Below are 14,431 nucleotides of genomic sequence, written 5' to 3' on the forward strand. Positions count from 1 at the left end.
CAGTGGGCCGTGTCTATAGGTTAATTTATTCGTCGAGCCCTTCCTTGCAAGCGACGGGTTCGACGAGGTGGGTGACCGGTGCTTGTGGTACCTATAAGCACCGTTAATGGATCGGGAGGATCCGTAATGACGTGCTGAGAGCAACAACAGCAACTGGACGTTATACGAGTAGTGGACGCTGGGTCTATGTACATAATAATATGTGCTGTATGATACGGATCCATGTGCAATGAGCTCTCAGCGTAGCAGTACTGCAGTTTGAAGTTCATGGTCCTAATTAATGTAAATGGTATAGGGGATCACCCCTTGAGTGCCGATGCGTCCACTGCTCATAACTGTATGTTTGAATATTCGTGCGATTCGCTCTATTGTTCATATTATTTATATTCTATTTGTTCTTTATACAAATATACAATATTCTGAAAGGAAAAGTATTTCGAAAGTAGTTTTTGGTTTGTACATCAAATAAAACAAGCCTTTATATATTTTTTAAAATGTTTATTAATAATCCCTTTTTTCGCTTATAATAGTAATATTTACAAATTGTTTGAAATAAAAATGATTCTCAGTTTAACGCAATATGTCACGTTATTTCAAAAATCGCGTAATCATACAATTAATGACACTCACCAACATTGCTCTACATTCGTTTTAAGGAACATATCTATTTAATATTATATCATCTACAACGCTATTAGAATAATTAGATAACTACTATACAAGTGTACAAGAGATTTTCATTTAGATTTTTAATAGCATACTGACATGTTGATTCAATTTCATTACGTTGTATGTGAATGGAGATGGAGTGGTTGGGCAAGGTTTTTTAAGGACATACACCATTGACATGCACAAAGTGAATTGAAATATTCTCAAAAATAAAACCATTGCATTGACACAAAAATATTTGATGAAATAAACTTTTTAGCACATTTTTATGAGTTTCTCGAAACCGAACCTTATATGCTATTGAAAATCAGCAGAGCCATGAGATTTGTTGTCAGATATAACGCTGATGCTGATGTCGTGCACTAGCATCGGAGTACATTGCGCGTTCATAAAACACTAATTTAATAAAAAGTCAAGTATTCATAATAGGGTAGTAATTTATTATGGTTTTTGCTCACGCTCCGCTCGCTTTCTGACAAACAACATTATGATTTCAAATAAAATATTACGCCAAATTTTGTTAAGGCGTTTAATGTGTTCTTGATATTTAAAAAAATAAAAGAATCTATACTGTAAACATTTGTTTCCCATGACAATTTACTAAGTGGAAATGAAATCGATCGACTCAGTAGACCTCCGTGTGATGGATGAGCTTTGGCTCCAAATATATTGAATCAACATGAATAAAGAATAAAAACATAACGCGTCATACTCGTATAAACACTTTGATTAAAAACATTTGATAGAATTTAAATTATTTTATTTGTCTTTATCACCTACGAGCTACGACGGAGCTCCGTTCAGTTGAAACTTAGTTGCTGGCGGCAACGGATAGTCCAAGATCCCAGGGCCACCAGAAATCACATATTTTCTGACGAACGAAATGTGGTTGATTGCGTAGTGTTGGCCGCCTTAAAATTGGCCGTCTAAGCAAGGTAGCAGGTAGGCATGAGTTCTTAGTACATATGAATACTACGCAATCGGCCACATTTCGTTCGTCAGAAAATATGTGATTTCTGGTGGCCCTGGGATCTTACTGTAGGAGGCCGGGCCGGCGCAGCGCCGCGGGGCACTACACACAAGTCACAAACATGTGATGACTGCGCAATGTGGAACTATAATAAGTTCAATGGTATTCAGCAACCCTCCGAATGTCTACTGTTACCACTGCTCTGTCTGTCTGTGCATAATCCATTCTGAAAGGTTATTCAATTATATATATTTTATTGCTCAGATGGGTGGTCGAGCTCACAACCCACCTGGTGTTAGGCGGTTAATGGAGCCCATAGACATCTACAAAGTAAATGCCGCCACCTACCTTGATATATAAGTTCTAAGGTCTCAAATACAGTTACAACGTCTGCCCCACTCTTCAAACCGAAACGCATTACTGCTTCACGGCAGAAATAGGCGAGGTGGTGGTATCTACCTGTGCGGACTCACAGGACGTCCTACCACCTGTAATTCCGCAAATTATAGTTTTGCGTATATATTGCGGTAATATTGGTGCCCGCCTGCGGGATTCGAACAGCGGTGCATTGTTAGATATGAATGCACCGGACGTCTTATCCTTTAGGCCACGACGACTTAATAAAATGATTAAGAACGGTCGGTAGCACACCTAGCATGACCTCAGAGATTAGTTTTTAGTTCATTTACCACCCGTACATGCGACCAGTTGCAGTCAGTTCCAGAATTTTACCAAACTGTTTCTCGAATAATTTTGCATACATCGTTCCTGACATCCCTGATGTTACAGCAGGTTGCGCTAACTCCGCATCAGAAATGTACAGAACAAACTTATCTGACACTGCAACGCGAACCTTAATATCAAAGGTACGTAAAGTTTCAGGTGGGCTTGTGTTGTACAATGTTTCGATATTATAGCTGCGTATGAATGTACAGCTGTGAGCTATGTACGACTGTACATACGACGAGGGAGCGCGCATACATTGATCTCTGAGCTTGATAGTTACAGGTAAAGTGTTGTCTGTCCGATATTACGTGGCAAGTGACACGTGCTACAGAGCAGGTATGTTAAAATAAAACCGCTGATAAAACTGATTTTGTAATATAAAATAATCGCGATTCTAGATACCATTTATTATATTCGCGAAGCAGCTGCCCTTGAGCTCTGAAAGCGCCTTCAGAGTCGCTCAGACGGCTGTTAGCAAACCTCACCCCTCCCGACTGAATCACCTGTCCTTGAGAAACTAGAAAGGTCTCCGGCCCACCAGTTATCCTCCCTTCCAAATATCACTTATTAGCTGATATTGGTTATGATTCCAGCAAAATCAATTAATTAAATTCTAACTGAACGAATCTCCGGATCGCAATACAATAAATCGTTCTAAGAACAGAAGTGAAACATTTTTCACCACGCGAATGGTGGCACTACTTATGTTACAAATAAACATTTATTATGTACATTATTTGTTATATTTACAATGCGAACGTCTACTATTACGTATTAAATTTATGTACAAAAGTGTCCAATTTACACTATTCCTTATCGTCGTCGGAACTTTTTGTGTGAAGCTGCGTTAGTTGCTCTGTAAGCTTTGACGCTCGTGCACGGCTGCCGTGGTGTGTATACAGAATAAGGCTGTACACCGGAAGTCAGTCCAAGTTCTGATTTACGACTGTTACTTATTATTATATCAGCCACTCGCTTTCTACTTTGGCTCTAGTTAAATTAACTGAAAACAATAATTCGTGAGCTTCCATTTCCCAAATACACATTATGTTAATTCTGTGTCGTAATTTTTCTGGCGTTCTATTACTGAAGATCACGTTTCATCGTTCTATCAGTCGGATTCCCAATAGACACTGATCGACTTCTCTTATAATTTCATACAGACTCAGGTACTATAAATAATTATTGAGCAAACAGCACATCAACAAAAACCTCTCACAGTAAACTAACATCATATTATATTATAATATTCGCTTTACTGGGCTGATTTCAAAAATCATTTTACAGTGTTCAGTTTTGTTACTATTTTTTTACTTACTTACAAAACTTACTAAATAATAATTATGAAATATAATTACGGGAATAACTTTGTCTTACAATTGGTTCGTTGATCAAGTTAACAATGTAAAAATTGTTGTTATCGAGTTTCAAAAGAGCATATGAGTCAAGGATCTCTTGACCTATCATCTGGTGCTAAGCGATAATTTTTATATTGAAGTCTGTATTGCATCGGAGTGCAAGAGATCATTGCTCTGCGGCAACAATAGACCGGACTGTGGTAGAGTCCCAGAGGGCTCCTTGGTGCCCCGCCACCGGTAAACCTTTTTCAGTGTATTTTATAATTATAATTAATTTAACACAGAACTCACTTAAAGTAATACTTAAGTCAATCTACGTTAAAAAATCTACAACGCGTTTGGCGAGAGCTTTTGTGTTGAAATGAAACTTTATAAACATAAACGCTTTGGAATGTAGATATTGTATAGATGTTTTCACAACCAGATTTGTATAATGATTTTAATGTTACATTACAAGACAAATTTAGTAATAAGAAAATACTATTAAAATTCCCAATCATAAAAATTTTAAGTAAATTTACATTCGTGCGCTGGTGGATAGAGATAAGTTAATTTCAAAAGCTCACGCCTCGTGATTAGGAGTTAAGCTGATCATCTGCCAACGGTCGAGGAGAGGAGGTACGTGAGGATGGCACAGCTCAGCTGCGACGTCAGGTAGGACGACGCTTTGTTACTCGTTTGCATTGCAGCGGGGTGCTCACCTACGTACAAATAACGGTCGTTATATAAGGCACGTCGTCTGTGTGGGATCTAGAATATCATCGCTCTATCTCTGTCGTAGCGCTCATAATAAATGACTGGGAGATTCACTGGGGAATGGGTAGCAGCGTTCCCTCAGTGTTATTCCAGCGTACTGTGATCGTTAACCGGTATTTACTCGTAATGGTAACAGACATCGCGTCTCGAGGTGTGTGGCGGCAGTCGCCTGGTGATGTCTGTGGGCTCCGGGGACCGCTTTATACGAGACGGGCCGTGAGTTCGTTCATCCCACTACGTAATAAATATATATACAATTTTAAAGATATTGTGTGATATGCTCTCTTTAATAATAAAGTTAGTCAAACAATCTCGGCAGATATAGGTCGTTTGTACTTACTCATTTTATGAGCATAAATGGATAGACGAGCTTAGTCCATAGGGCGCTGTTAGAATCTGTACACTATCCCGAGCACTAATGACTATACGTGTTTTTTTAAGATTAAACAAGGCCGACGCATTTTTATATTAAAAATGTATTTTTTAATTCTAATAGCCTGTTGAATCTATTCATTAAATTGAGGCCAATAACGATCGACAATTTCTGGAAATGAATAACAAGGTTTTTCCCTCACCATTGAGCACGTGTACAGAAACCGAAGCGGGATGTGCGTTGTTCGGGACGCACGTGTAGTTTCCGGAGTCAGTGAGCGCTGCTTTCGTCACGAGCAACTTGCTGGTGGTTCCACCTTCAGTTTTCTCCGTTTCCAGGCTTATGCCGCCTCTGGGCGAGTCAAAGTCTACCACAGCGTTTCCGTGGTACCTAAGATGTAATGATTTTGTTAAAAATGTGAGGTGAAGTAATTGTTATAAAATAGATTTATATCAATAGATATTAATACGTGAAGCAAAAAAAATTTTCCCCTTTTTACGAAAATTGCGCGGACGGAGGAGTATGAAATTATCCATACTTATAGAGAATATAGAGAAGGAGTGCAGAATGCTAATTTTTTGTTTAAATTATGCATAAAAAAACTTCAGAGGTGTCAAGGGACACCCGGATGGAACGAAGTTCCTTTCGATTAATTAGTGAAGGAATTGTATTTTTTTTTAAGTTATAATAATAAATTACGGCATTATGAAGAAGAAAAAAACAATACTATGAACTAAATTACTATTGTTGAAACGCTATCTCGAGAAACTGTACTCATTACGGGGACCAATCGGATACGAGCAATGTCACGCGATAAGCGCCTACACGTTGATTGATCAGAATGACGGATCTAAAAAGTGTCGTGACAGCTTTTCGTAAGAATTTTTTCCGTCTAGCCCCCTTTCACAACGCGCGATAAGAAACTTCGTTCCAAAAGTACATTAAATCAATATATTACACACACTATCATGTATTTGAAACACACACACATACATACATATACTCTATATTTATTGTCAAACTTTTGTAATTGCTCAGTCTGTGGTCAAATAGAGAATAGGTTAGAATTCTTTATCTTTAATATTATTTGTTTATAGTGTAGTACTGGCAAAATCTGTGATTATAGAAGTATAATAAATAGTCTTTGACAATAGAACCTTAATCATGTTCAAACTTATAATTTCAATGAATTACAGTCGAATTTCGATTAGTGCGGGACCACTAGTTTATTGAAACGCGCTTTAAGCAAATTAAGACAAAACGTTATGTACGGGAGGGTGTGAAGCTTCAGTTCTCTTGTGTTACCGGTAAAACAACAATATGCCAACGAGACAGTATCCGGACTCCTAACTGTTATTATCAGAAACACTTAATTATGTGTTAAATTATATGAAGGATCGAACCCGGAGTGCCTTGTTTTTAGGATCACTCAGTAACAGATCAACGAAGCGGTCATGGTGAGGTGAGGTCGATATAGCCTCTGATTGGACTTTTAAAGAACTGATGTATGCAGACGTTGAAGCGACAAGATATAGTCCTTTTTTTAAACACTTCAGGCGGTGGACAAGTGGGTTTCAGCAAAAATGAATACTAGAAACTTAATGATATTATCATAAATCGGCTACTCGTTACAACTAACTACCCAGTATATTATGAGACTACCCAAGTCTTCGCCACCTACTTACAACACTGGTCAACCTTCTTGCGGAATCGTCCACCTCCTATCTGACTCCATATTTCCTAGTGCTTTACTCTCAAAAATTAACACTAGTAATTGTTTGAAACATTAAGTAAGCAGAGTTCTTGAGATATAAATTTTATTGTAAATCTTTCAGAAAAATAAAATACAAAATGCGTTCGACGGTAAATTTTCCTGTTCAGAATTCAATAAAGCCGGCTGTCCGCAGGTGGACCGCTCATTTGGATAACTTTAGTACCAGATGCACTTTATATCGTTTGCTTGATAAAAATTTATACTGAAGCAGTGCGCTAAATCAAATTGGATACCTTATCGAAAGCTAAATTTAAAATTGAGATTAGATTTGAAATATTAAATTACGAGAGTACAAATCTTTAGTTTAAGGTTGAAATGTCTTTGGAGCTTGTTGGAGACCCGAGTACAAAGTCGAGGTCTTTTGTAAAATGAAATAAATGGTCATGATTAATGACAGGCACTCGAGCTGTTTCATGAATCGTCAGTGGTTAGAATACGCGTTACCAGTTTAAAAATACTTAGACTTAAACGTAGTTTACGTTTGGACGTAATTGATGAGTCAATCAAATTCACGAAAACTATAATTTGCATAATAATCAACAGTGGCTAGGACTCTTGTGAACCCGCACAGGTAGGTACCACCGCCTAATCTATTTCTGCCGTGAAGCAGTGATGCGATTCGGCTTGGGGGCCGTTGTACTGGAAAACTGAGAGTTCGAACTCATGTCTTAAGGTGAGTGGCGTCATTTTTGTTATTGATGTCTATAGACTTCGGTGACCACTTAACACGAGATGTACCGTAAGCTTGTCCATCTATCTAACCGTTAAAAAAGTTTAAACATTAATTTATTTCTTATAACTGTGATAGAACAAGTTAGAAAAGTAACTGGGATGTACACCTAAGTTTGAAACATTGCATTTCCCCAATATGTATTAGGTACATTTGGTATGAACAAATTACCACAAGACCGAGGCGCTGGAGGGTGGCGACGAATGAACGTTCACCGAACACGTCAGCGATATTGTGCTCCCTTTCTTCACGTAGACGTCCTGGGAGCCCCATATGGTAGCCGCAGCAGCTGCAACAAGCGAATATCAACCTTATTACACAAGACAATATTAGCATAAAACAAATATTTCGCATGAAGGAAAATACGCGTGGAAATGGTATGCAAATGGGAATCTCAGTTCGATGGATCGAGTCTGTTATTAGAGCACCTCTGGGTGTAAACTGTATGAAACTTAATTTTACAAAGGAATTTACATAAAGCGCTCCCGTAGAATCCTGCTAAGGTTTTGATGAGATCCCCGAAGCTCGCGTCCAACTTTAAATTTTTGAGCTTAATTTCAAAAGTTGCTTTCTTTACTAAATCGTTAATGTTTTGCAACGAAAATTATTCAACATTAAGCTGTTCAAAGTTTTGCACATTTTACGATTCTTTCAAACAAAAAATCTAAATTGAAAATAAATCCTAATTTGGAAAACTTCAACAACGTCAGTGATAAAACTCTAAACTTAAGTTGATTTCTAGAATTGGATTTAACGAGTGAAACGTTTATTTTTATCGAGCCTCTTTCGAAGCTGTAAACTTTAAGCACCCACCCGCGGCTCGCGTCCCGTCATTAACGTCATCGGCGCTTTTGCCGTTTGATTCAACTTTGTTTCGAGCTTTTACTGAAATCAAATGGCCGATCACATTTTATTTTATGGGTTAAATTGATAACGGCCACCTGATGGTGAGGCGTAGTTTCAGTTTATTGATTTCTAAACGTGGAAGCTACGGGTCATTTTAAAATGCGATGTGGAAATTTCACGTTCCTAATTCCAATAGTTGCATACCTTTACAGGAGCCCTAGTAAATGTTCAGAAACCTTGAATAATTGTAATAATTTTTCTGAATCAACCATGCATGTTTTAAGCATCATTATAATTGATAAACTTGCACAACGTTTTCTACATTCTAAACATTATTATGATGTAAATATTTCTTACTAAACTTCAAACAAAAAACGAATATTTATGTTGTCAAAATACTAACTGTTTCTAATTAGCGAAAATAATACACATTCTGTTTAATTAAAACAATTGGCTTTTACAAAACAACGACAATTCTCTTTCTAATGTGGGAAGCTGGTTGGTTTGGTGTAGTATGACAATTCTAATATTAAAGTTGCTATTTTTTAAAGTACCTTAGACAAGTGAGTATTTTAATTCGAATAGTTGATGACAAATAAAGAGTTTTACGATTTCATCTCGCGCTTAACTTTTTTATTTGCTACGTTTTATTTTGTCTCATGACTGTTTATAGGGAAATTGTCTCAAGTTTGTAAGTTGCAGATACTTAGGAATGATGTGAAGTAATGACATCAGCAATTTGAACGTTCCAATGATGGGAGCAGATGAACTGGCGTTGAAGCGACGTGCCTCCTCCACCGCGCCTCGCATATATACCGAAGCGAACATAAACCAATGATATACTATTAAAAAATAATTAATTATAGATGTAACAGGACAATGTACCTGAGGAGCGGGGCGGGGCCGAGGTCGCGGGGGTGTGGGACTCATCTGGAATTTAGAAGATTAAATCTCAGGAGAGGATCAGGAATACAAAGTATCTAACAAACTTCATTGGCGTACGCGATGTCGAGATGGCCTGTCGCAATCTCGAGAAGTAGAGGTGACGTGAGGAGAGCGGTGACCGGTCAGCTTCAAATATAATACGATTGAAAAAACAAAACATGTAGGTGACACTAAACTGGGCGCTTGTCATTCAGCCTCGTCACGCAATAAAACTAGTGATCTATAAAGTTTGTGTAACCGAAGTTTTATTACGTTTTTTTATCAATTTTGATTTACATTCAGGTGAACGGAAGAAGACCACGAGGTAGAGGCCCGACACGTTGGACTGACCAGATCCGCACTACCCTCGACACCACAGTTTACGACGCTCTACACTCGGCGGCAGATAGAGGCAAATGGCGTGGAATGGTCCGTAATAAACTCTTGTTGCGAGGAGGTGGTCACGACCCTCAGTATTGAGGAAACCGAAGCAAGAAGTACAAGACGAGCATGCCGTGAAGTTTAATCACACTTCCTAATTAATCCCTGTTAAAGAGTGGCATACACTAGCCTAGAGCAGGAACCAATGGGAATCTCTCATTCCGGACTACGATTGTTCACTGTTCCACATGTAAATTAAGTAAGCCGTTTATTTGCAAACACCTATGTATATCCGCTTAAATGTTTTGTATTCAATTGAATTCCTAATTGGACACAAAGAAGAAACTCACGAGTGAATATATTGAATACGAGCCCTTGTTCGAATTGCTATAATTTTTATTTAAAACTTTAAAAAAGGGTTTGATAGGACAAACTTGATAGGACAAGCTTTTTTTCTCTCTTAATGATCCTGTTTAAGGCATTACGGCACAGTAATAATAAAGTTATCGTATTTTTATCGTTTCTTATAAGTGGGCACATTTCCAAGTTTATCGGAAGTTTTATCTATACTAATATTATAAAGCTGAAGAGTTTGTTTGTTTGAACGCACTAATCTCAGGAACTACTGGTCCGCTTACATCACCCTAAGACCAATACAAAGAATGTTTCAAAATCGGATTTTTTTTCTTTCTACGCAAATGAAGTCGCAGGTAAAATTTAAAGCTATGTTCAAGTAAATATTCCACGCGAACGAAGTTGCGGGAAAAAGCCAGTAATTTATAAAATTTACATTAAAAGATTCCTTAACATATATACATAGGCTATAGGATATAAGCATAGGTACAAATCAAATTGGTGAAATCGTCTTAATAAAACAAATCAAAGGCTGCTCTTTAATACTCCTGTTTGCTGGCGACTCGAAAAAAACTACTCATATTCCGAGCTTGTGCTCACTTATAAATTTTTTTACTAATATATATTTTTGTTGAATTTGGAAGGCGCGTTTCTTCATTACTCAATATTTCTCGTATCCTTAACAATAATAATGTTATTTAACATGTTCACATATTGCGCCGCGGGCTTAAGATAGGTTTTACGCCGCAGATCCGTTAATGCTTCATTTCCTAACAGTCATACTGTGAAGTATGAAGTTTTTAAAGTGAAGTGATCACTAGCATCGCCTAGCCGAGTACACGCTAATGTATTTGGACTGTCAATACAATGGGCGACAGATACATTTTGTTCGCCAACAACGTGAACCAAAACCGTAAACAAATTTGAGCCCTCATAAAATTCCCAGACCGTGATCAAGTTAATACCCAACCTTATTTCGTATTCCATTATATTCTATATACAAATGAAGTAAGGCCGTCCGTTTATCAGACCATGTTTCGTTTGATACATCCCGCTGCTCGAATCCATCCAGCGCATTACCCAGCTTGTTATCCTTGAAAAATTACCAACTCGACCTCGTTCTGTGGATTTTATAACAGAACAAAATAAATTAAGTTTTACGTCTAACATTTTAGGTTCAACGATAAATTTCCTTTGAAAACAGTCGCTCACTGTGTACTGAATCTTTTTTGTTTAGTCTGGGGTTCGTTTTATATAATTAAAACAGTGTATTATAAAATAATCCTATGTACACATGTTCCACTTTATCATTATTGGCCGAAGACAATAATGTCAACTAAATAAAATAATAAAATAAAAACAGCTTTTCTGACACGAAGGGCAGTATTAGGGGCACAATAAATATGTACATTAATATACAAAATTAATGAGTCTTTTTATACGCAATACGTAGATAGAGTCGTTCGATTTATCTACTTAATTTACACTGACAAAATAAAGATCACAAACGTGTACGTAAGTAATGATTTTTTTCCTACTTATTCGCTCTAGCCTCAGGAGTTGTTCCAGCTTTTCGCAGACGGGTAGTGGAGTAGCTCACGGACCCATCCCGAGAAAATTGGCTAACACTAGCCCTAGCAAGAGCAGTGCTTCGCTGAATCTACCATTGGATGAGAAAATCCGATGAGAAGCTCAGTGGGCTGTGTCTATGGGTTAGTTCGTCGTCGAACTCTTGAAGAACCTAAAGGCACGAGAATGGATCCGGGGAATCCGACAAGATATGTTTCGGACGACGGCGGTTTTGCGTTGCCTCGTCGCGGTTGGGTATGTAATTAGTGGTAGCCAGGACCGGAGGGTTAAGTAGTGATTATGCTACTTGTACAATACATACATATATTGGAGGAGTTTTTATTGATCATGATCAAGTCTATGGTAGTAGCGTTGACACGAGATATTGATGGGTAACCGAGATGATATGCATTCGGTATGTGGTGGTCCGTGTAGCGGAAGATACGGGGTTATCCCGGCGTGTTCCAGAGTATATCCCAAATTAAACACTCCACCAACAGTTAATAGTTTGTATTTGGTAAGAAGCACAAGCACAGGAAAGCAGAAAGAAGAAGTGGATAATTAATTATAAGTTCAAAATGAATAAATATATTTACTGGCGGTAGAACAATTGTTTACAATATTAAAGCAGTGTCACATGCGTCGCAAGCGAAAGCGTGGTGCGGACTGGCGGGCGGGGGGTGACGTGACCGGCCGTCGTACGAGTCGAGATTTTTATGTTTTGTTTATACACATTACACCGTACGATTTTTTTGCATGTCTGCCACTGTGTGGAGGACGCCACACCACTCCCCTCCAGAGACCGTCCTACGGGCGGTAATACATGGGTAATCGTACTGTTCTTCCGGAACGTGTTTTCTTAACAGGTCCTTCATTGTCAGGTGTCTCCTTTTTAGGTATCTCCTTTTCAGCAGCCTTTTCGTCGTGATTTTTTTTCATCCGTGAACAAGGTCGAAATGACGTGTTTCTTCCAAGATCTGTGTTATCCATGAGTATATAGGCAGGTTTTATTCTTTCTATTGTTACAGAAACTGGTTTCCCTTTTATCAACAGCTTGAATACCTTATCATTCCTTTCCAGTATTTCGTGAGGTCCGGTGTAAGCTGGTTGGAGGGCCCCCTTCAAGGCGTCTTCTCTTAGGTAAACATGGGTCGTTGTAGCGAGATCCTTAAAAACAAATGTTGTTTTCTTGCAGTGCCTAGATGCGGGATGCGGTTGTATATTCTTCACTATCGATCGGAGTCTAGTAATAAAATCGGTAAGATCTTCCGTTTTGTTTTTGGATGAATGAAACAATTCCCCTGGTAATCGAAGCGTTTCTCCGTATACCAACTCAGCCGGACACGCTTGAATGTCTTCTTTAAAGGTGTTTCGGATTCCGATTAAGACAAGTGGTAGTGATTCTGTCCAATTTAATGTTGAGTGACATACTATAGCAGCCTTCAACTGCCTGTGAAATCTTTCAACCATGCCGTTGCATGCAGGATGATAAGCCGTCTTTCGTTTGTGCTCGAACCCGACCATTTCAGCCAAATTCTTAAATAGGACCGATTCGAATTGCCGTCCTCTGTCAGTGATAACGGCGGTAGGGCAACCAAAGCGTGCTGTCCATTCAGATATCAGGGCTTTAGCTACGGTTTCGGCGCTTATGTCCATGATCGGTATGGCTTCTGGCCATCTTGTAAATCGGTCAACGATGGTTAGGCAATACTTATAGCCGTTCGATATTGGCATTGGACCTATTAGATCTATATGTATAGTGGTAAATCTGGCCCGTGGTAATTGAAATGTTCCAGGAGTTACGGTTACATGTCGGGTAATCTTGGAATGTTGACAGGAATGACATGACCTCGTCCATTCACGGCAATCTATTTTCATACTGGGCCATACGTAGCGTTGGGCTACTAACTATGCAGTTGCTGCAGCGCCAGGGTGGCTCAGTGAATGCAAGTTATTGAATACTTGACGTCGAAACGGTGCTGTGACGAATGGTCGTGGAAGTTGTTGGCTGTCATCGCAAACGAGCTGTGTTTTTGTGCCAGGTATAGTTAGCTTACGAAAGGTCAGTGACATTGTTCCCTCTTTTAGTAAACGTTTTAGCTCTGGATCGCTATCTTGTGATTTCGCTAACTGTATCAGGTCGATGGGTTGTGCTACTTCTTCAATTCTCGATAAAGTATCTGCCATGACATTTTCTTTCCCAGATATGTGACGTATATCTGTCGTAAACTGCAAAATATAGTCGAGGTGGCGGAACTGTCGAGGTGAGCACTTATCTTTCCTGGTAGCGAATGCGTAGCATATGGGCTTGTGATCCGTGTATACGGTAAAATGTCGAGCTTCTAGCATGTGTCTGAAATGTTGGATTCCCTCATAGATCGCAAGTAGCTCCTTGTCGTAAGGAGAGTATTTTACTTGTGATGGACTGAGTTTCCGTGAAAAAAACGCTAGAGGTTCCCAAGTATTATTCTTACATTGCTGAAGAGCAGCACCAATTGCGGTATCGGAAGCATCTGTGACGATTGCCATTTTCGCATCTGCATCAAGGTGTGCCAGCAGTGTAGCGTGGCATAGGCTGTTTTTACATTCTTCAAATGCGTGTAATGCGTCACCAGCGATGTTTACAGGGTGAGAACCTTTTATTTTGTCAGTTAATAACAAGTGAAGTGGCGCTTGAATTTTAGCTGCGTCAGGTATGAACTTCCGGTGGAAATTTAGCTTTCCCAGAAAGCGGCGTAGTTCTTTAGCAGTTTTTGGTACTGGAAATGCTCTGATTGCTTCAACTTTTGTTTCCAAGGGCTTGATTCCGGTAGATGAAACCTTGTAGCCTAGGAAAGTAACTTCTGATGCTCCAAATACGCATTTCGATGTATTAATTACCATGCCATATTGTTTGAGCCTTTCAAATATTTGGCGTAGGTGATTCCTGTGGGAAGATTCATCCCGGGAAAATATCAAAAAATCGTCCAAGAAAGCGTAAGTGAAGTCCAAACCTCTTGTA

At 38.8% G+C, this 14,431-nt stretch overlaps 1 protein-coding gene across 2 annotated transcripts in view; it reads right to left on the reverse strand.

The window, feature by feature from the left end:
• Positions 1 to 483: 483 nt before the first annotated feature.
• LOC114240292 (immunoglobulin superfamily DCC subclass member 4) overlaps positions 484 to 14,431 on the reverse strand; it is a 193,777-nt gene continuing 179,829 nt past the window's right edge. The window contains exons 5-8 of one of the 2 annotated variants that reach the window (XM_089736157.1): positions 9,088 to 9,132; positions 7,528 to 7,645; positions 5,055 to 5,242; positions 484 to 4,424 (exon numbers count right to left, since the gene is read on the reverse strand). In XM_089736157.1, the coding sequence (XP_089592283.1) occupies positions 4,315 to 4,424; positions 5,055 to 5,242; positions 7,528 to 7,645; positions 9,088 to 9,132 (461 nt within the window). In that variant the 3' untranslated portion in view covers positions 484 to 4,314. The remainder of the gene's footprint in view (positions 4,425 to 5,054; positions 5,243 to 7,527; positions 7,646 to 9,087; positions 9,133 to 14,431) is intronic. The other variant, XM_028170769.2, reaches the window with a different exon arrangement.

This window comes from Bombyx mandarina, chromosome 21 (assembly GCF_030267445.1).
Source record: "Bombyx mandarina strain Sakado chromosome 21, ASM3026744v2".
Taxonomy (NCBI): Eukaryota; Metazoa; Arthropoda; class Insecta; order Lepidoptera; family Bombycidae; genus Bombyx; species Bombyx mandarina.